Source organism: Rana temporaria, chromosome 3 (assembly GCF_905171775.1).
Source record: "Rana temporaria chromosome 3, aRanTem1.1, whole genome shotgun sequence".
NCBI lineage: Eukaryota > Metazoa > Chordata > Amphibia > Anura > Ranidae > Rana > Rana temporaria.
In genome coordinates this window covers 217,903,974-217,926,970 of record NC_053491.1, presented here as the reverse complement: position 1 = coordinate 217,926,970, position 22,997 = coordinate 217,903,974, and the positions used below count along the sequence as shown (strand labels likewise).

At 44.2% G+C, this 22,997-nt stretch overlaps 1 protein-coding gene across 1 annotated transcript in view; it reads right to left on the bottom strand.

The window, feature by feature from the left end:
- The window catches only part of APPL2 (adaptor protein, phosphotyrosine interacting with PH domain and leucine zipper 2), a 104,411-nt gene that overhangs the window by 32,639 nt on the left and 48,775 nt on the right, over positions 1 to 22,997 (bottom strand). The window contains 11 exon segments of the mRNA XM_040344243.1: positions 6 to 170; positions 2,886 to 2,974; positions 3,055 to 3,111; positions 4,177 to 4,195; positions 4,197 to 4,217; positions 6,069 to 6,257; positions 8,307 to 8,465; positions 16,387 to 16,469; positions 17,555 to 17,701; positions 21,357 to 21,435; positions 21,527 to 21,584. Of these exon segments, the coding sequence (XP_040200177.1) occupies positions 6 to 170; positions 2,886 to 2,974; positions 3,055 to 3,111; positions 4,177 to 4,195; positions 4,197 to 4,217; positions 6,069 to 6,257; positions 8,307 to 8,465; positions 16,387 to 16,469; positions 17,555 to 17,701; positions 21,357 to 21,435; positions 21,527 to 21,584 (1,066 nt within the window).

Genomic DNA, 22,997 nt, shown 5'->3' with positions numbered 1-22,997 from the left:
TATACCGGTTTCCTCTGTTTTGGTCCTGGAATTCAGTGGCTGGCAGAACAATGTCAAACTGAATAGGTGTGCCCGGAACTATTAACTGCTCTGGTTGCAGTTCCTCTGTGCCATCTTCAGTCACATGGTTAGTAGGCTCTCTTTGTGGTACATCCTGTCTTAAGCTTTCACTGCACAGATAAAATGAACAAGCACAAGTCATCAAATACTGTATATTTAAAGTCAGACTCCAGTCTTTTCTAAAGTTTTGAAAAGACTTGAAAAAGGTAAATACTTCTGCCGAATTATTATTGCGGTACATTATCCCTTGGAGAGATATTACCTCTCTCCTATTACCTCTCTGTAAGGAGCAATCGTCAAGGGGGCAAGAAGTCACAGACTATAATAATAACGTGACAAACGTTCTAATTACCGTATTTATCGGCGTATACCGTGCACTTTTTTGCCCTGAAAATCAGGGCAAAATCTTGGGTGCGCGATATACGCCGATACCCGCGCCGAGTTTGAACACTGCGCCGGCATATACCGAGCGCAGTACACTCGTGTATAGTCGGGCAGGCTCGGCTCCTCTCGCGCTCACGTCCTGTACGTCCAGGACGTGAGCGCGAGAGGAGCTGAGCCTGCCCGACTATACACGAGTGTACTGCGCTCGGTATATCCCCGGCTGCGGGGATCGAGCGGGGAGGACACCGCAGAAGGACGCCGGACCCGACGAGGCCGCCATGCAAGACACTAAAACTGTAAGTACTAAAATGTTTTTTTTTTTTACAGGAATGCGGGTCCACTTTAGGGGTGCGCGCTATACGCCGGAGTGCGCAATACCACGATAAATACGGTATTCCCCATTTTACTATAAAATTTAGTTATGTAAAAGTCTGTATTGACACTGGGAAGATTTACCCTTGCCTTCTTTCCCAACAAGTAGTGAGGGGAAATATCCCAAATGGGGACATCGACCACAATAAAAAAAGATAGACATTCTGTGTCTTCCCCACTCTGTCCAAAACTAAAAATAGGGGGAAAATAGAAGATACACACTGAGCAAAATTAGCAAAAATGCAACACTTTTGTGTTTGCCCCCTATTTACCATGAGCTGAAATCAAAGATCTAGACTTTTTCTATGTACACAAAAGGCCCATTTCTCTCAAACATTGTTCACATTTCTGTCTAAATCTGTGTAAGTGAGCACTTCTTCTTTGCCAAGATAATCCATCCACCCCACATATGTGGCATATCAAGATGCCGATTAGACAGCATGTTTATTGCACAGGTGTGCCTTAGGCTGGCCACAATAAAAGACCACTTTAAAAATGTGCAGTTTTACCATATTGGGGGGGTCCAAACAGTCAGTATTTGGTGTGACCACCATTTGCCTTATGCAGTGCAGCACATCTCAGTCACAGAGTTGATCAGGTTGTCAATTGTGGCCTGTGGAATGTTGGTTTATTCCTCTTCAATAGCTGTGCGAAGTTGTTGGAAATTAGCAGGAATTGGAACACGCCGTAGTATATGCCGATCCAGAGAATCCCAAACATGCTTAATGGGTGACATGTCCAGTGAGTATGCTGGCAATGCAAGAACTGGGATGTTCTCAGCTTCTAGGAATTGTGTACAGATCCTTGCAACATGGGGCCATGCATTATCATACTGCTACATGAGATGATGGTCAAGGGTGAATGGCACAACAATGGGCCTCAATATCTCATCACGGTATCTCTGTGCATTCAAAATGCCATCAATAAAATGCACCTGTGTTCGATGTCCACAGCATATGCCTGCTAACCCCACTGCCACCATGGGCCACTCGATCCACAACGTTGACATCAGCAAACCACTCACCCACACAAGGCCATACATGCTGTCTGCCATCTACCCTGTATAGTGAAAACCAATTCATCCGTGAAGAAAAGACCTCTCCAAAATGTCAGACGCCATTGAGTGTGAGCATTTGGCCACTCAAGTTGGTTACGATGACGAACTGCAGTCAGGTCAAGACCCTGATGAGGAGGATAAGCATGCAGATGAGCTTCCCTGAGACGGTTTCTGACAGTTTGTGCAGAAATTCTTTAATCTTGGAGGTGAAGATGCTGGATGTGGAAGTCCTGGGCTGGTGGGGTCAGCGGTTGTGAGGCCAGTTGGATATACTGCTGAATCCTTCGAAACGCCTTTGGAGATGGCTTATGGTAGAGAAATGAACATTCAAATCAAGGGCAACAGCTCTGGTGGACATTCCTGCAGCCATCATGTCAATTGCACTCTCCCTCCAAACTTGCAACATCTGTGGCATTGTGCTGTGTGATAAAACTGCACATTTTACTCTATAGTGGCCTTTCACTGTGGCCAGCCTAAAGCACATCTGTGCAATAATCATGCTGTCTAAATAGCGTCTTGATATGCCACACCTGTGAGGTGGATGGATTATCTGGGCAAAAAATGCTCACCAACACAGATTGAGCCCTGGTTCACATTGATGCTACCTTAAAATTGCGCGATTTCAGGTGCTACTTGATAGACATCTGTGTGGCTTCATACACAGATGTCTATTGAAGTTGTACCTGAAATCAGCAAAAGTAGTGCAGGAACTACTTTTGCAATTCGGTGTGGCGGCGCAAAATCAGTGTTGCACCGATTGGAACAGTGCCATTGCCGCCTACGGCTGCGTCTTTTCATGCGATTTGATCTCTTAAATCACATGACAAATCACTTCAATGTGAACCTAGGCTTAGACAGATTTGTGAACAATATTTGAGAGAAATATGCCTTTTGTGTACGTAGAAAAAGTCATAGATCTTTTAGTTCAGCTCATGATAAATAGGGGTAAACACAAAAAAGCATTAAGACTGTTGGAATGTAACAAATACAATGCATATAAAAAGGGTTTTACCTGTTCTGTGTATTTTCAAGTCTCTTGTCAAAACTGGTGATGGGAGTAACTGCCTCTTGAGCCGTCTGGTTTAACCTGATAGCTACAGCCTAATAGAGAAATTGATAACAGTCAGACCATTAAGGCGAACTCACAGCGCCACCAGAATATTCCCTCATGAATGAATTACCTCTGGATTATCTGTCAAGTAGATCTGTCTTGAAATGTTATTGATAGCACAAATCCACTAAACCAAAAGAAAAAAAATATATAAATATAAATATATGCAGGTGGTCTAATAACTCAAGCATACATCTCTCCAACTACGTCCAGTTATTTTGAATGCAATTCAAGATACAATAAAGGCATTTTCAGTATACCATGGTTGGGGATCCCAGGGCACTCTGGAATGTATAAAAACATATGAGCTGGCATCTTGAATAATCTGCTTTATATTACAAAGAATAGCGCAGCGCTAAATATCACAATTAATACATCTACTAATCCAATATATTAATACACAAATATATAGTCATCGGAAAGGAAAAAAATCATAAAAAGTTCATATAGAAATCAGGATTCCAAAAAGTGACACTGGGGGTTATTTACGAAAGGCAAATCCACTTTGCACTACAAGTGCACTTGGAAGTGCAGTCTCTGTAGATCTGAGTGGAAGATCTGAAATAAGGGGAAGCTCTGCTGATTTTATCATCCAATCATGTGCAAGCTAAAAGTTTTTTTTTCTCCCTTGCATGTCCCCCTCAGATCTACAGCAACTGCACTTCCAAGTGCACTTTCAGTGCAAAGTTGATTTGCCTTTCGTTAATAACACCCAATGTGCATCAACGAAGACTGAAAATTGGTGCCAGAAGTTTGACCTCTGCCATAAGACACGCTTTGCCGCTCACCTCAGTTATAGGACTGTAAACGGTCATTGCGGCTCCAGCCAGTTACACAGCCAGAGTCCGTGGTGAAGATGAAAGCGGTCTCCAGTGGTGACATTGCATCACTAGAATGCTTCGTTTTAAGGCAAGTTTCACATAATGCAATGTACACCAGCACATGTTGCCTTTACACGTAAAAAAAAAAAAAAAAACGAAAAAAAAAAAAAAACACCTTCCTCAGCGGTTTACAACCGCTTTAAGAAACCTGCTAGCAGCTTCTTTAAGTGACACTCATTTCTGTGTTTACCCCAAATTAGAGGCCGAAGACTGTTTTGCATTTCCTGTTTATAATTCAGATAAATTATATTTTTGTAAATAAAAAGGTAAGGGAAGAAAGTTGTTGAGAATGACAGCCAGCAGCAACTTACCTCTTCATATTCCCTCTTCTTCTGCTTGGAGGATGATGCTCCTAGAAAAGTACACAGAACAGCGATTCTTTAAAGGAATATGTCACAAAGCGAACACCTGTGTGAAAAGGCTTTGATGCAACTAAGCCACATCCAACTTGCGTCTCAACATTAGTTCTAGCCACTGGACCCAAACCACCAGAGAATCACTGCCTGGAGCTAGCAAGTGGTACATAAACTGAAAATAACGGCTTCCATCAGAATCTTCTCAAGCATGACAGTCCTAATTACCATACCCATGTACGACAAGCAACATATCTAAACCAGAAGCAGATGACATGCTCTGTTTGTTGGGTAGAACTTGAAAGAGCTCTTTCCACGGGACACCTAGGCTTGAAATAACTGTCAAGCTATACAGAATTACACAACATTTTCCAATTTCGTGACCAGTGATAGGCTTTGACAAGCATGACATACCCATTCGGAACACACCACTAGTTATTACAAACTTGAATGAAAGACGATCGCACCCATTTTTTTTTAAGTGTATTTTGTGCATGTACTCGAGAGAGGAGCCGACTGCAGAGTTGGGAGTAGGCAGGCCTCCCCCAGAGGCAATCTGCCACCTTTCTCCAAGCCCCAGGTGGCAATGTTGGGTGTGTGAGGGGGTCCTCCCACATAGCCGCCCCTCCTACCTGCTCCACTTTGAAGCCCAACGGGGCAGAGGGACTCCCTATAAGGGAGTGAGAGGATCTAGCCCGCTCAACCAGCCCCTTTAGTCCATTCGCCTCGCTTTTAGAGACTGCGTGGTCAAAGTGCGTGCATGTTAACCCAATTTCGAGTGCGTGTAAGTGTGGTGGTTTTTGTGGGAGGGGGGGTGGGCGTACTAAGCGCAGGCTTACCTCGCATAGCACACGATCGCACCTATTTAAAAAAGTATAATTTTGGCAAAAAGCAAACTTTTTTTTCTTCCTCTCAGGCGATAGTAAAAAACGTGCCCACAGCCCAAAAATTACACAGGATATGTCAAAGTCATGTGATGGAACTACAACCACAGCTGTTCACTTTACTGAATGCAGTATAACCGTCTTACCCACTATAGTCATGTAGTACATTTTTCTAATTTTTATGGAAAATATTAAAGAAAATCTGCAGAGAATCACATAATTAATGAAATACGATTATCTGGAATACCTCAGTTATGTGATTCTCTAGAGATCAGACAGATCTAGTTCAAAATATTTTGGAAGTATAAAAAAATTCAAAAAGCACACTTTCTCAAGCCCCACTAAAATACAATCACATTTCTCAACTGTGAGCAAAACCAGACATCTCTGTAAGTAGACCAAAGGCTCAATTCAATCATTTATAATGCATGTGGCATTTGCTGTAATTTTCAGCCATGTGACAGTCGCAGTCTACTGTCTGACACAACAAAGAAGCATCAGCGATGTGCATACCGGGATATTTAATATAGTGTTCATTTACAGTAAAAGATATCTATCATTACAAATTCACCCTTTCCATTATTACTGGGACAGAAAGCGATTCTAGATCAAATTTTTTTCACCAGAAGAAGAGGTAAGGGACACCAGTTCCAATGGTATTGTATAAGTGGGGAATTCCCATCACCAGAAATCACCTCTTATTTTTGTTGCGTGAAACGTGAGAAACGTCTCAATAGAACAGATTGCAAAAAAAATAATTAAATTTACACAGGTTTTAGCTCTTCCCTACTCCATCCACAATAAAAAAAATAAAAAAGTTTCGGATATATACACATACACACACACACACACACACACACACACACACACACACTTTCATTTATGCCACATTGTGTATTTCTTGGAAAAGTGAGAATATTTTTGGGGTTTGTCCACTCAAGTTAATTACACGATTCTATTACTCACGTCTTGCCACTGGGAGCAGTGATCTGGAAGCAGTATCGCCTATCCTCACAGTCCACTGCCATGACAGAACAATTGTCCAAGTCTTGAATAAGGCCCCCAGCCACCTCACCTCGGTGCTGACACATTAGGTTTCCGCCTTGTGTAAAGAAATATAGTCTCTCCCAAGTTGTGGTGACCAGGCCTGTTTTACTGAAATGTTTAAAAATTGTGATTAATTTACAAGTGGAAATTACAGAAAATAAACAGCACTAGGTTGAGGTAAACGGCATCTCGAAGTCTAGCTTAAATGAGAAAGCAGGGCCAAAGCTCTCTTTTTGTTCTACTTCTCCTGTGGGTCACAGGAGTGCACTTAGTTATGCGTGTCACTTTGCCGGACCAAACTTTTGAGGAGATCCCGACCTCAATGTCAGATCTCCACAGATGCCTGGACCATTAGCTGGCTCAGACTCTCAGCACACAACTGAGAGCCTGAGCCAGCTGCTCCTGCCGTTGCGAGAGAAACAGGAAGCAGCGCCTTCTAAGCGTAGCAGATGAGAAGCTTTATTTAAAAAAATGGTAAAAGTACAAAAGAACTACTCACAAGACGAGCGTTAGATAAGACATAGAGTCGTTTTTAAATAGCATCCGCGGAGGTCCTGGTGGGAGCGGTCATCACTCTAGCAGGTGTGTGGTGGTCTCCTTGCCACAAGCGGCGGCGACAGCTGGGAACCGAACGCCCTCGGAACCGACAAGAAGGGGACAGGTATCCACAATGTACTGCGTGTATGATGTCACATCCGGGCGCGGGACGGTGCGCGCGTTCAGGACATTTGTGTCCTTTCATCAGACATTCGTTCACAGTTCTCGGCTCACTGAAGACTGAGAACGGAGCGATCAGCGGTCATTGATCGCTCAGCTCTCAGTCTTAGAGGCAGCAGGGAACAGATGCAGCATCAGACCAATGCTGCATCCACCTAGGTGAGTATGTAGGCTTGTTTTTTTAATTCCCATACTTCTCTTTTAACCATTCTTTCATCTACCAAAACTGCTGTCAATTAGAATTTGGTTTCATTACTAAAACTTGCTTTAAATTAAACACAATGGAGAATACCAAATGGCAGCACTAAATATTACGCTCATTTATTATCAGAAGTCCTACAATAAGACGTGGATAAAATTGCAGTCTCAAATTCAAACCACCTGAAAAACGATCTAGATAGATTTGGAAAAACGGCCAGATGCTTGGCATAATTCAGTCAACATCTGAAAAACCCTGGACAGACATGTAATGCATTTGACAAGAAACATCTCCTTGCTAATTCTGGAACATTTAGCATACTATGACATACAAGTAGTGACGGTTAAAGGGGTTTGTAAAGGAAATTTATTTTTTCCCTAAATAGCTTCCTTTACCTTAGTGCAGTCCTCCTTTCACTTACCTTATCCTTCCATTTTGCTTTTAAATGTCCTTATTTCTTCTGAGAAATCCTCACTTCCTGTTCTTCTGTCTGTAACTCACCACCGCAACGCGAGGCTTTCTTCCTGGTGTGGAGAAAGCCTCTTGAGGGAGGAGGGGGCGAGCAGGCAAGTCAGGACACTCTCTACTTTGCAGATAGAGAAAGGAGCTGTGTGTTAGTGGGCGTCCTGACACTCCTGCTCGCCCCCTCCCCCCTCAAGAGGCTTTCTTTACACCAGGGAAAAAGCCTTGCATTACTGTGTGTAGTTACAGACAGAAGAAATAAGGACATTTAGAGACTATATATATTTATTGAGTGAGATTTATATATATATATATATATATATATATATATAAAAATCTCACACACATACAATAGTGTGTGTGTGCGCAAGATTATTTAGTATATATATATATATATATATATATATATATATATATATATATATATATATATATTATATATATATATATATATATATATATACACATACATACATACACACACATATATTTTGTATTGCCAATTTAAAACTGGTTTATCTATATTACATTTTTTGAACAATTGACCAGCAGCAGCAGCTCCTACTGCTTTTGTTTCTCTGCAAACACAGTGTTAAAGATCTGGGTCATGTGACAACTATTTATTAATTAGAAGAAAAAAAAATGTACTTTGATTTATTTCTTTATTATTAAATTACAGCACCATCAGCCACATACAGAAATAAAAGGAACAATGTAAATTAAACAGTGTGTGTTTAGAATCACTTTCATTTATTTCTCCAGAGAAAACACCACATTACCTCCTCATGTTGAGATAACCAGCCTTTTGAATCAGGTTTCGGTTGATGATCGGTGACGTAACATCATAATCTGGAGTATACATGGCATCATTACCAGACAGAAGTTCTTGCTGAGAAATCCTCATGGCATCTGCTTCTGTTTCTAGTTCTCCTTGTATCCTGCAAGGTGGGTCACATTACTTCAAATAGGACTTTTAGTAAATGACAAATCGTTTTAATACCGACACCATGGGGTGTTAGTCTGCTTTTATTTTACCTTCCTTGGTTCTTTCCATATTACTCTGTTACTCTATGCAATACAGGCAGACTGTGGCTGGTAGCAGGGACCATCAGGATGCTGTACATAGCTTCCTGAAAACATGACAGCACCCTGCCTTAGTACTCCTATAAAAAAGCCCTTAGCCCCGATAGATAGTCAACTCTTGAAAGGAGTTATGCAAATAATAAATTGCCTTGATGAGTGGGTGTTAACCTGGGGGATTGGGCATTCCTAGGCAGGCTGCATTTTCCTGCAGACCAGTCTAGGTAATGCCTGCATTTAAAGCTGCACCTCCATAATTGAAAGAACTGAAATCTTATGAATAAAAGAGTGCGCCAAGAAGAGTCAGACTGAGACAGAATGGGCTATTTCAGGGTTTACCAACCTCATTTGTTAAGTATTCCTAATGGACCATGTTCTGGGAATTTCCCATGAAAAAAACCTTAGTTAGACTTACCGGTAACGGTATTTCTATGAGTCTTTCAGGACAGCACCTGGAGAGAGCGCAGCTCCACCCACTTCCCAGGAAACACTGCAGTCAATGCTATAACTTCCGCCCCCTTCCACCATGGCCTCAGTTGTTCACGAGTACCTCCGGCCACGCTGAAATTAGAGAAGCAGAACATAGAAACTACACACATTAGCATATATATTATCTTTAATAATAAAAGGGCGGGTTATCGGTGCTGTCCTGAAAGACTCATAGAAATACCGTTACCGGTAAGTCTAACTAAGGTTTTCTCACCTCGTCTTTCAGGACAGCACCTGGAGATGATAACCGAGTACTTACTCTAGGGTGGGACCACCGCTTGCAGGACCTTCCTGCCAAAAGACTGCTCTGACACCGAGAGCAAATCCATCCTATAATGACGAGCAAAGGTGGAAAAGCTCGTCCACGTTGCCGCTTTACAGATGTGTTCTGGTGAAGCTCCAGCCCGTTCTGCCCAGGAAGTTGCCACCGCCCTAGTAGAATGGGCCATTACTCCCGGAGGGGGATCCAAACCTTAGCTTTGTATGCCTCATGGATAGCCATGCGTACCATCTAGCCAGAGTACTTTTGGAAGCCCCATGCCCCTTGCGGGATCCTGAAAACAGAACGAAAAGCGAATTCGCCTTTCTGAACTCGCTAGAGACCTCTAGATAGCGTCTAATGCATCTCCTAACATCTAAGGAATGGAATTCCCTCTCCTTCTGACAAGAAGGAGTTGGACAAAAGGTAGGTAACACTATTTCCTGCGTCCTATGAAATACTGACACTACCTTCGGAAGAAAACTCGGATCAGTTCTTAATACTACCCTATCAGGGAAGATTGACAAAAAAGGCTCCAAAACGGAAAGCGCCTGAAGCTCGCTAACCCTCCTCGCTGAGGTGACCGCTACCAAAAGCACCAATTTTAAGTCAGAAACTTTATAGGAGCGTCTACCAGTGGTTCGAAGGGTTTTTTAGTCAAACCCCCCAGGACCACTGATAAATCCCACTTGGGGAAAAATTTAAACGGGGAAGGCCTAGCCCTGGCTAAGGCCTTAAAAAATCTGATGACGTAGGGCTCTAGAGATAAACGTCTCTCTAGAAACACTGACAAAGCCGCCACCTGCGCCTTCAAGGTGCTGGCTGCCAGACCCTTATCCATACCGTCTTGTAAAAACTCCAAAACGGAACAAGTATTCAAAGGAGAATAATTTTTACCTTCACACCAAGAATTGAAAACCTTCCAAGTCTTGAAATAGATGGCCCTTGTGACCTCTTTCCTGCTACTAAGTAGCGTATCTACCAAACGTTTGGACAAACCCTTCCTGCTAAGAATTAGCTCTTCAGTAACCAGGCCGTGAGTCTTAACCGACTCACGTCTGGATGAAGTAGAGGGCCCTGAAAAAGTAAATCTCTTCTGACTGGCAGAACCCAGGATCTTCTACTGTCAGTTCCAACAGACTCGAAAACCAAGGCCTCTTGGGCCAGTACGGGGCTATCAGGATCAGAGTAGGTCTTCTCCTCCTGAAGCTTCCGTAACACTAAAGGGAATGATCTGAACTGGGGGGAAGGGCATAGCACAGGCGGAAGGGCCAGCGTTGAACTAACGCATCTAGACCCTCTGCCTGGTCCCATTCTGTTTAGAGAAAAATAAGCCGGAACCTTGGCATTGGACTGGGCCGCGAACAGGTCTATCTGAGGGGTTCCCCACCTGTTTACTAGCTCTTGGAAGACCTCCGGGCATAAACACCATTCCGATTCCAGAACCCTCGTCCGACTTAAAAAGTCTGCCAGCAGGTTTAGGCTGCCTTTTAGGTGTACTGCCGATAGGGAAGCCAAGTTCACCTCTGCCCAGGACAGAGTCTGTAAGGCCAGATTGAGGAGTACCTTGCTTCTCGTGCCCCCCTGTCTGGAAACAATACGCCACCGCTTGGCGTTGTCCTGACAGAATCTGGACATGTTGGTCCAGAATCAGCTCCTGAAGGCCCTTAGCCCTAACTCAAATGGCCCTGAGTTCCCTCCAATTGAGGACCTTCTGGACTCTTCCCTCGTCCAAGATCCCTGTGCCATCTGCCCGTTCAGGTGAGCACCCCATCCCCACGAACTCGCGTCCGTAGTTAGGACCCTTGTAGTGGGGAAGGACCAAGACAGACCTAGGCGCAGATTTGCCTGGCCTCTCCACCACCAAAGTTTCCTCTTCACTGAAGACGGAACTCTGAAATCTCTTCTCTAGGGATTCCCCATGGGTCCAATTTCTGAAGGATCACCTGTTGTAGGTCCCTGAATGGAGACGAGCCCACTGCACCGCCGGAATGGCGGCCGTGAGTAAGCCCATTTGTGGGACATGGCTGAGCGCACAGAAATCGGCACATTCGTCTGAATTGTCTTCACCGCAGCCCTGAACTTTCTCTATCTTTTCTTCTGGTAGAAAGATCTTCCCCTGAACAGAGTCTATAGCGTATCCTAGAAAGACTATCCTCTGGGAGGGCACTAGAGTTGATTTTTCTTGGTTCAGGATCCAACCCGAGCCCTTCCAAATGAGCCTGGGTCCTCCTCAGGTCCAGGAGAAGCTGCTCCTCCGACTTGGCGAACACCAGGAAGTCGTCCAGTATGGAATTATAGAAATCCCCTGAGCCTTAGGGGTGCTAAGGCCTCTGCCACCACCTTTGAAAAGACTCTGGGAGAGGAGGAAAGGCCGAATGGGAGGGCTCTGAATTGAAAATGTCTCACTCCGCTCTCTGTTCTGACGGCTAGGCGCAGATAGCGCTGGGAGGAAGTCCTGATCGGGACGTGCAAATATGCATCCCTTAAATCTATTGATGCTAGAAAGCACCCCAAGGGAAGAAGCTTTCTCACCGAGTATATAGAATCCATGCGGAATCTCTTGTACCGGATAGCTAGATTCAGGACTTTTAGGTTTAAAATTAACCTGAATTTGCCCGACGGCTTCCTTACTAGAAAAATATGGGAATAACAGCCCTCCCCCTGTTCTCTCTGGGGTACTGGCGTAATCACCCTCTGTTGGAGAAAATCCTCCACTAATGCCAGCATAGCCCGAGACTTCTCTTGCTCCCTGGGCAATTGGGTCACATAAAACCGCGACGGTGGTTTTCTCCCCCGAGAACTCCAGTGCGTATCCCTCTGCAATCAGTTTGAGGACCTACAGACTGGACGTCGCCTCTACCCACTGTGGAAGGAAGGCTTGGAGCCGACCTCCAACAGCTGGGAGACCGTCACTGGGGCTTAGCGGGCTGGCTGGGGGAGCGAAATAACACCCCAGGCTTCCCGCGGCCCCTCTGGGACCGCCAGGGTCTACCACCCTGGCCTCTTTGCGCCTCCTTAGGACCCTTGGTTTGGAAAAAAGGACGGAAATTTTTCTTGGGCCCCGAATCTAACCTTTTTTAAGGAAGAGCCTTCTTTCTATCCGCCGTCCTATCCAGGACGGTGTCTAGCCCTGTGCCAAACACCAAGTCTCCTTCAAACGGTAACACCTCTCAGGTTTCAGCTTAGGAGGGCTGTGTCCCCCTGCCAGGTCTTAACCCATAAGGCCCTTCTGGTTGAATTTATCAACGCCGAGGGATCTGGCGGAGAGCTTCAACGGATTCAGCAGAAGCATCTGCTATATAGCCTACCGCTTTCATAAGGGACTGGAAAGGACTCCAAAAGCTCTCTACGAGAGGTACCAGCCTCGATGTGACCCTTAAGCTGATCCAGCCAATGTTCAAGGGGTTTCTGGCCACCACAGTGGGATGCCATAGCTGCTTGAGATTAATCAAGGAGGTATCCCAGGCTTTTTTGAGCAGGCTATCTGCTCTCTTATCCAGGGGGATCCTTAAGGGCACCTGTATCCTCAAAAGCTAGGTCCGTATTGCGAGAAACCTTGAGAATGCTGCATCCAGCTTAGGCCTTTTATTCCAGGCCTGCGTTGGATCCTCATCGAAAGGAAATCTCCTTTTCAGAGATTTAGAAAAGAAGGGTGCCTTCTCTGGGTCCTTCCATTCTCTTTTAATAGTTTCGGACAATACTTTATGTACCGGGAAGGTACGATGTTTTACCTCATCCAAACCCTGGTACATCGTTCATGCAAGGACACAGCTGAGGTCGCATCTTCCTTAATGTTTAGGGTAGAATGAATTGTCCTTATAGGTCATCAACCTCCTCTATGGACAGTTTATAGCGTGAGGAAGAAGTATCCCTTTCTTCTTCATCCTCCGCCTCTGATCCTGAAAAAACTTTTTCAGGTTCCTCCTCCTCGGACTCACTGTCTAACCTTCTAGATGTTGAGGGGGTACTGGCCCTGGGCCTTAGATCCCTTAGTCGGACCCCTTGTCCAGGAAGGGAGCGAAAAGACTGGAAAGTCTGGTGCAACACCTCCCTAAATGAAGAGAGCAACTCCCCCGTTCCCTTGACGGTGGGCTGCTCAGAGGCCGAACTAGTAGAGGCTTCCCCCCTGACAATCTCCGCAATAACAAGTTTTGCATAAAGGTTTGGTCCAGGTTCCCTTTAAGGGAAGCTTTACAAGTAGCACACCGCTTCTTGGAAGGAGGGAGGTTCTACCACTTTATGTTTTTCTTTAACTTTCTGAAACGACACAAAGGACAACAACGCTATGTTTAACCTTTGTGTGCCAGACCAGCAAATCAACAAGTGCACACAGCTAGTGATCAAATAAAAAACCAGAACCCTTCACCGCTGTACCAGAAAACTACACACACCCACAGAAGTGACTAGGGTGAGTGAGGCAGGCTCCCCTCCCCCCGAAGGGGCAGAAAAGAGGGACATAACACCCAGGTACATTGACCACCCGCTGGGTCTCCTACCTGTGCCGGGCTGGTGCTTGTGGCTCCCTGCTCTCCGCCACCTCCCTGCGTCTTCTGGCTCCATGGTCCCCAGAACGCTGCGGGCGTGCGACAGCTTTTTAAATTTCCCGGGTTCCTCTCGCCGCTGCAGACCCGGAAATAGCACCGCCGAGGCTCACTCCTCCTCTCTGCGTTCCAGGGCGCCGTAACCGGAAGCCGCCGGAAGTCCCGCCTCCACCCGGAAAGGACGTCACTACGCCCTCCGCTCCGGAGCCTCGTAATGCCGAAGAACGGCACCTGACCGCCCCCCCCGCAAGCTACGATGCCCGGACTAAGGGAGCGGGACCTCCCAGCAGCCTCTGTCCTCGCCGGACCGAAGAGGAGAAGTACCCAACCTTCACCCGCGCGTCAGGGGGAGAAGTCGAGTCAGCCTCCTAGAGGATCACCTCCTAAAACCTAAAAACACCGGTATGTCAAACAAAAACCACCTTCCCCGCCTGGGGAGAGAACAGCACACCCCTGGTTCCCTGCAGCGCTTCCACCATGGCCGGAGGAAACACTAAAACTGAGGCCATGGTGGAAGGGGGCGGAAGTTATAGCATTGACTGCAGTGTTTCCTGGGAAGTGGGTGGAGCTGCGCTCTCTCCAGGTGCTGTCCTGAAAGACGAGGTGAGAAAAGTAGTGGCCAAGCCCTTGACTGATTTAGAGGACCCACACAAGGTAAAGGAAATCCTGAAAACATTAATTGTTAGTGGTACTCAATGACTGAGGTAGGGAACCATGGAGCTAGATGATGCTGGACATTCTCCAGTCTGGTAATGGGATCTCCATCTTGCTGCAGCTTCTAATGCACACTGTGAGAAGGTCACTGTGTGTTGTAAAATCAGGGTAAGCAATATCAGTACAGTGGAGGAGTCTATACAACTGTGCAAGACTGAAGGTCAAGTTGGGATCACCTATAAATCTGATTCATTCAGAAAGTCATATTTTAGTCTCAGAATCTTCATGCTAAATACAGAACTGTAAATTCTCTTCTGCATACAGGATAACACCTATTCCCACCTACAGAAACAAGAGATGGCACACATGGGTATTCTGAAGAACAAAGCACCATCTGCACTAAACCATGTGTGCATTACAGTACAATAATTAAATATTTACTATGCAAGACATAATAAAAAGGGACCTTTATATCAGACATACTACAAAAAGGAAAGGTGTACATCAACCTATGCAAACCAACCATTGAGATATCAGCTGTGTGCTCTGTAGTGCATGCGATTTAATAGAATACCATGTCTGACTTTTTGAAAAACAATACTGTGCTTTTTCATGTGCAGTATTTCCTAATTAACGGAGATTTGAGCTTCATGATAAATGGCTACATGTGCATAGGACAATTGTCTTTGTGGACTATGATTGTGGACTAGATTCACAAAGCACTTACGCCGACGTATAACAAGATACGCCAACATAAGTGCAAATGTGAACCGTCGTATCTGTGTGCCAGACCCACAAACAGATATGCGCCTAAAACCAGGCTACACCCCGCCGACGCAGCTTGCTTACGCCGGCGTAGGGTGGGGCGCACATTTAGGGCTGGGTGCATGGTGCCGCTCCCATTGATTACCATTCAAACATGCAAATGAGGGAAATATGGCGATTCACGAACCTGCGTGCGCCCGACGCAGGCTACGAGAGGTGCGCGTAAGTTGTACGTCCGGTGTAAAGTTATTCCCCATAAAGGAGGTGCAACCCAGCAGCAGACATGCAAAGGTCTGCACCAGGGAACACAAGCCGGCTATTTTACTTGGACGTGGTGTCTGGCTGGGCGTAGGTTACATTCACGCCATACGCAGTGATCCGGCGTAGTTTAGGCAGTTGTTCCGACGTGGTTGTGAGCAGGCGCAGGGGGATGCGTCCACGTCATGGCGCATGCGCAGTTCGTGATCCGTATCTGTCTGGCGCTCGGCCCATCATTTGCATGGGTCACGCCCACTTCCACCTACGGCGGCGTACGCCTTTGAATCCCACGCCATGCTGGCGCAGCGTTGGGAGCACTGGCTTGCTGAATTCAATGCTTGCCTCTCTGCGCTATGCTGGCGTGGCGTACTGCGTTTGCGCTACAGCGGCGTAATGTGCGCCCACACTCTGAATCTGGGCCTATGTATATATTGGAACCTGAAATTTAGTTTTGACTGTGTAGAATGCCAGAAGACCTGTTTTTTTCTGATCAGTTTCCCGGTCTCGTGCCACAAAATAGGCTAAAGTACAGAGATACTCTTTCTGACTCTTTGATGGCAGCCTTCGGGGAACAATACAGTAACTGAACCCAAGCAATATATTCCTCTCCTATAACAAATTTGTGGAGGATTTTCTGATCAGTTTAGATTGATGGGAAAGTATAGAGAAGAGAAAATACATAGGTGTATAAAGAAAAACAAAAAAGGAAGAAGATGATAATGAGCCAAATAATTCAGGCCAAGTTTTTCAAAGCAATGAGTCACAGACCATCTTGGGCTCAACAGTAACAGTTATTGCCGCATAACTTACCTCTGAATCATGTTTGTTACAGATGACAGAAATCCGTCCATTTTTTTGGAAAACATTTCAAATCCTTTTTTAAAAAAGTTAATCTGCAAAACATTGTTCAAGAGAAACACCAGTCACATATGAGATAAGCACAGAACCTCACATCACATCACATAATTTTTGCAATAAAAAAAAAAAAAAAAAAAAAAAAGATGCCAACTATGTTCTGGACATTATCCAACACCATAGTGCAGCCTTTTTGCAACCAGGGTACCCAGGCACTCCGGGGCACCTTGAGGCTTCGGGGGGTGCCTTGGCAAAATGCCTAAAAATTGCCCAAAAATTGTATACAAGCCAGCGAGTGGAACAAGCCTGCCTTTTAGTTACACAAAGTCAGATTTTTATTGTGCACCATTACGACCTTCTAGCTGCCGGAGTCCTAACAACCAATGACATCAGTTAATAAGGGGGATGATAATTGCTGGTGCAGAATCCTTGTTTGACCCTTTCCTGCCCCTCCCAATTAGCATTGGGGTCACATTAGCTGAGTGATGGAGAAAAATTGAAGGAGAAGAAAAACATTGGGCTACTAGTCAGTACCAGTGTGCAAAAGTGTATTTGCATTGAGAAGTTGAGAAACACTGCCATAGTGTATAGGGCAATGGCTGACATGACCAATCTCAAAATTAGCTGCCAGTCCATTTATTTACTGAAAGCTTGTCTAATTTGTAAGTAAAGGTAAATAAAAAAATTCACTCTAATATAGAGTAAGCCCTAAAGTGTAAGGGTTCTTTCACACAGGCGTTCCCGTATGTCTGTTTTTCCTCTATCCATTGGCTGATGAAAAACAGACACACATGTATGTCTATGGGCTAGCGGACATTGGTAGATGATCATCCGCCTCCATTAAGTTCTGTTTTTTGAGACGGAAGAAAACCCTATTTATCAGAACAGATGGAAAACAGATGTTAGCGGACTATACAGGACCAGCTTTGCAGGGGCAACCCAAATTCTGATGATCTTGACAAAGATTATATGGGTTTTATGGACAATTATAACTGCAATAAAAATAAAAAAATAAAAAAACAGCATAAATGTTTACACTGACAGCATAAAAACCTGTCCTCCGAACGTTTAATGAAATTTGATAGGTTAATAGAAATGAAAACAATAAAAACATAACATGTACCTGTCCTTGGGTGTAGCCAAGTATAGGATCCAGCATTGCTGTCCTCTTTCTGTATTGGAGGGCATTTAATGCACAGTAGTACTGCAAGGATGAAAGGTGCTGCTTTCTTCTAGCCCCAGCAACTTCCTTAGCAACCTCAGCCTTTAGCTACAGAAAAGACACACTTTGGTTGATATTTTTAAGCCAGTTGAATACGAACACAATCATTTACTGATGTTTATACTCAGAAAAAGAAAAATCCTGGAGTAAAATGTTCTGTAAGCCTAGGTTCACATCTGTGTGGGTGGTTCCCACTGTGGGTCTGTACCCGTAGCCATAGCCGCAACTACCCGCACAAAAAACACGCTAGAAGCATGCGGGTACCATGAATTGCACTGGCACACCACATGCACTACACTTGCTGTTCCTGCGTGGGCTGCGATTTCTAAGGCCCTGTACACCTAAGCGGCACAAAGTGATGCCGCCGCATCACTTTTTTTGCAGGAATTTGTGGTGTATTTTTGAAACGGCACCATTTTGAATGGGCCTTCCTCCGCTTCCTAAGATGCGCAAAAGAAACGCATGCATCAAATTTTGGCGTGGTTTGTGCGGCAATTTTGGCACATTTTGACGCAAGACAATCATGGCAAAAATCGCACTGTGTTAGGGGTGCCATTAAGAAATAATGGTACCAAAAACACATCCCAAATTTTGTTACAATTTTTGGAATTGCAGGCAGAATCGTGTGATTCCAGTACACTCAGGTGTAAACGGGGCCTAAAATGCTGCAGGGACCTTTTCTCTGTGTTTCAGGGAGGCACAGCAGCTCATTCAATTGAATAAAATAAGTTGCCGTGCAAACGCAAAAAATGCAGCTCAAAGAGCAGCATCTTGGCCTTAAAGGGATATTAAAGTCACACTTTTTTTTTTTTTAACAAACATGTTATACTTAACTGCTCCATGCAGTGGTTTTGCACAGAGCAGCCCCCGATCTTCCTCTTCTTTGGTCCCCCACTGGTGCTCCTGGCCCCTCCCCCTTGCCAAGTGCCCCCATAGCCAGCCACTTGCTATGGTGGCACTCATGTGTGCTCACTCCTGAGCCACCTCTGTGTGTCCATAAGACATTTTTCCTATACTCACCGGGGATGTGGAAGTGTTAGACTGTCTGTAGATACTGTATATTTTATATACAGGATCTGTTAAAATATCAACAGTTTTGTACATGCAGGATGTATATACCAGTTTGTTTAATGACACTTTAACCCTTAGTACTGTAATATTGTTGGCCTTGCCAACAAGATGGGGGTACCATGCTACATATTTTCTGGACATGCCCTAGTATCTGCCCCTTTATGAGACTCGATTCATGATCTAGTTTTCAAGTTGACTGATATACGCTTGGAGAACAGGCCAGAAATGTGACGACTTCGCTCTCACGGCATAGATACAAGAGATCTATTTTGATACACCTACTGAATGCAGCAAAAATCTGCATCCCTCAAAAATGGAAATGTTCAGATCCCCCGACGGTGGGCCAGTGGATCGCTGTAGTGAACAAAATAGCCAAAATGGAAGGTTTAGCCCAGGTTCACACTGGGTACGATTTGAGACGCGATTTCACATGTCAAATCGGTGGCATTTGCCGGCAATGGCACCGTCCTAAATCAGTGCGACGCCGCATCTGCGGCGCTGCACCGATTTCAAAAAGTAGTTCCTGTACTACTTTTTGCGATTTCGGGCCGCGATTTACATTGAACCCTGCACAGATGTCTCTTAAATCGCGGCACAACCGCAGCCGCGAAATCGCAGTAAAATCACGATTTTACCGCGATTTTGAATTCGCAGCAGTGTGAACCTAGCCTTAACTGCAGTTATGAGACAGAAGGAGCCGCAGCAACAGCACAGAAAAACACTATTCCAGAGACTACAACACCTATGTGTCCTCTGCGCTTATTTAGATCATTCTACCGGAGAACGAACATCAATAGAGATGCTGGAGTGGATTTGTGTAGGTCATGAAGCGATGGCCCGGCTTCTAGTGTCCCAGCTAAATTAATATATTTAATCTCTGTGTTCCCCACACCCCTCATCTCCCATTTTTCTCTATTCTGTTATTCCTACTGGCTAATATTTATGCATATAATGTAGGACATGCTATCTGATGTGTGTCAGTTGACAAATATTCTGATAGTAATTCAGATCACTATTGTAGTACTACGGACTTGTGTTCTTTGTTGGGTTTTTCTTTCCATTTTCTTCTTATACATTTAAGTTCTACCCTGGAAAATACCAAGTACATAAGAAAGGTCCTGCTTAAGAGGTATCGAAATCTTATGTCTACATCCTTGAAAAATGCCTATGGCAGGCATTTACATTAAAGGGATTCCCCCCCCCCCCCCCCCCCAATAGGTAGATATTTTCGGTCCCATTGCTACACTTGTATTGTTAGGCCTCGTACAGACGAGCGGACCTGTCCGATGAAAACGGTCCGCGGACCGTTTTCATCGGACATGACTGCTAGCAGATTTTGGTCGGATGCTTGTACACACCATCAAACCAAAATCCCCGCAAACAGAATACGCGGTGACGTGGCGGCGACGTGCGCGAACCCGGAAGTTCAATGCTTCCACGCATGCGTCGAATCACTTCGACGTCATGCGCCGGTTCTCGGGCCAGCGAACATGTCCGATGAGTCGTACTGACCATCGGACATGTCCGGCGGACAGGCTTCCAGCGTACATGTTTCTTAGCATGCTAAGAAACATTTGTCCGCTGGAAACCTGTCCGGTCGGCCGGAAAATTGTCCGGTCGGCCCTACACACGACCGAACGGACCAGTTTCAGCGGACATGTTCGGTCGTGTGTACGAGGCCTCAAACTTGTTAGTTAAAGGCGACACCTCTGAGTATTGTATCATTAATCCCTTTTTGTTAGATTTCTTGTCTTGCTGAAGTACACAATAAAAATGTAACTTGGAAAAAAAAAACTGGGAGTAGTAGTGTACTGAAAAAAACAATAATTTTTTTTTTTTTATTGATTTGTTTTGCATTTTCTTTTGTCAGAAAAAACATAGTCAAAAACAAAAATAATTATAAATTGCATTTACAACAAAAACAGGAGGATGAAATGCGTGCATACGCTGAGGATGGTAAATAAAATAATTACCTTTTTTTTCTAGTAGATGAGACCAGGACAAAATGTTTTACACTGACAACATGACAAGAGATAATTTTGTAACTAACAATTTTCAGGGTCATGACCATTCCATTTTGTAGAACATTACATGCTCAAAGTAAGTGGTAACTGACCATTATACTTAAAAACACATTTACAAAGTTCATTCCACACCCTTCAAATCACATCCACATTCCGGATGGGCATTGGGTTACTAATCAGTAAATATTACCAAAGCCTACAGATTTTCACAACATAAAATCTACTATCCATTTGCTTTCCAGTCCTCATAGCCTTCATAATCACCCACAGTACTCAACCTAGGGTGCTTGAGGCATATTTTTTCTTATTAGTAATAATCCCAAGAACTGATTTAACCAAATATTAGTTACTAGATTTTCATATTATACCCATACTGATGCCATTTAACCATGGTAAATCCATGCTATACCCCTGTTCTGCAAAATTATACCAAAGTCTCTTAATTTGCATGCCAATCTCAATTTCCGAAAAAACAAGGTCTAAAAAGATTTTGCTAGATGTGGAAAAGCGAAGTAACAAGAACAGTATCCATCGCCAGAGGCATTATTTTCTATGGTAGGCGCAATTTTTACAGTGAAGCAGGAGGTCTCAATTGTTGTATTGCTTACCTTTTCATTTTCTCTCTTTTTTGGCAGTCTGCTGTACTTTGCCATTGATAAATCATGTTCTAAAAAGACACAAAAAAGGCTTTTAAATAATGTATGGCTATAAAATGTCTCAAGCATATGATGTCAGGTCATATATACAGAACAGCATAACCGTGAGAGGGATTTAGTACAAGAGCAAACATACCATTTGCTAGAAAGTAGGAAAAAGATCTTTTAACGTGCTTACTTCTGCAAAACAAAAAAAAGGTATAAAATTAAATGGGAATTAAAAATAAAAATAAATAATGCCAACGCATAAAAATGTAATTTGACCAAAAAGTGTCTTTAGAAAAAAGCAGGTACTTCTGGGACAGTGGGGGTCGAGTCAGCAGTAAGGAGGATACTGAAAGTATGTCAATGGAACTGGGAACTATGGAAGTTGAAGAGTAGACACCAAAATGTATTCAGGTTATTAGCAGGGACATGTCATGGGGCCCAAGCCAAGTGGAGGTAGAGCCGGGGACATGACAGATGGAATAGGACTTTGTTGTCAGGGATTGTTTAAAAAAAAAAAAAGGAAACAGGTCAATGGAGCAGAGATTCCCACTTGACTAGAGTCAGTGGAGATGAGACAGATATTTGGCATGGTGCACTTAAATAAATGTGAGGGATTATCACACATGCACTGGAGATGGGGGCTGAGGGGCTAAAGCACACGTGGTAGGCACAAAAGGATTTTTACCTGCAGTATGTACCGTGTGAGTGTGTAAATGCAGACTGAGAAGGTGGACAACCTGAGACGTGTGAGCTGGAGAAGGAATACAATGGAAAAAGCAATGCGTGTGTGTGGTAGGATCTCACTGGGGAAAGACAAATATGTATGCTGAAGAGGTGATGTCACTTGGAAAGGACCAGGGATAGGCACATTTCCACAGGGTCAAACTGAAAGTAGAACTTAGAAACGATTAAGCGCATTCTGCGTGAAACACACCAACAACTTTCCTGTCCTCTTGTTACCTGAAACTGATGTCATTGAGACATGCAATATGTGCAATCTGTCCTTCCTCTGTCTATCATTCCTGTTGCGCGCCCCCCCCAACAGCAGCAGTAAATCTTGAGGCCGTCAGCTGATCAACCTCTAGTATGTCATTGATTTTCAACACTGTCCCGAGAATACAGGACAACTGAGGCTGTGCAGAGCAGGCCGAGACCGGGTCTTACTGGATTTTACACAATATAGACAATTATTTTTAGTGTTTTACCTGCAAAAGGGGGCAGCCTGGTAATCTATCAGAACTTCTGACTAAAGTTCCACTTTAAACAATTATATCACTTTAACTGCTGACAGGTAAAAAGTGCATACCTGCCGCAGCTTTCAATGCCTCTATTCTAACAGATTGCTGGGGCAGTTTTGATTGAGCAGTTCTCATCCCCATACATTCTATTGTTCTATAACTGACATTTCATACACTTCATGTTTTTTTTTACTAAAGTGACATTCACTTTTAGTAAACCAGCAAGGGGTATCACAGGGGTTTTAAATATTCTACACTGATTGATGGCAAAACACAGTAATGCACTCTGTTACTAGCTTATGTAAAATATGTTGGTATAACTATACCAATGTACAGTATAATGGCAGTGTTTGATTCCACAAAACAA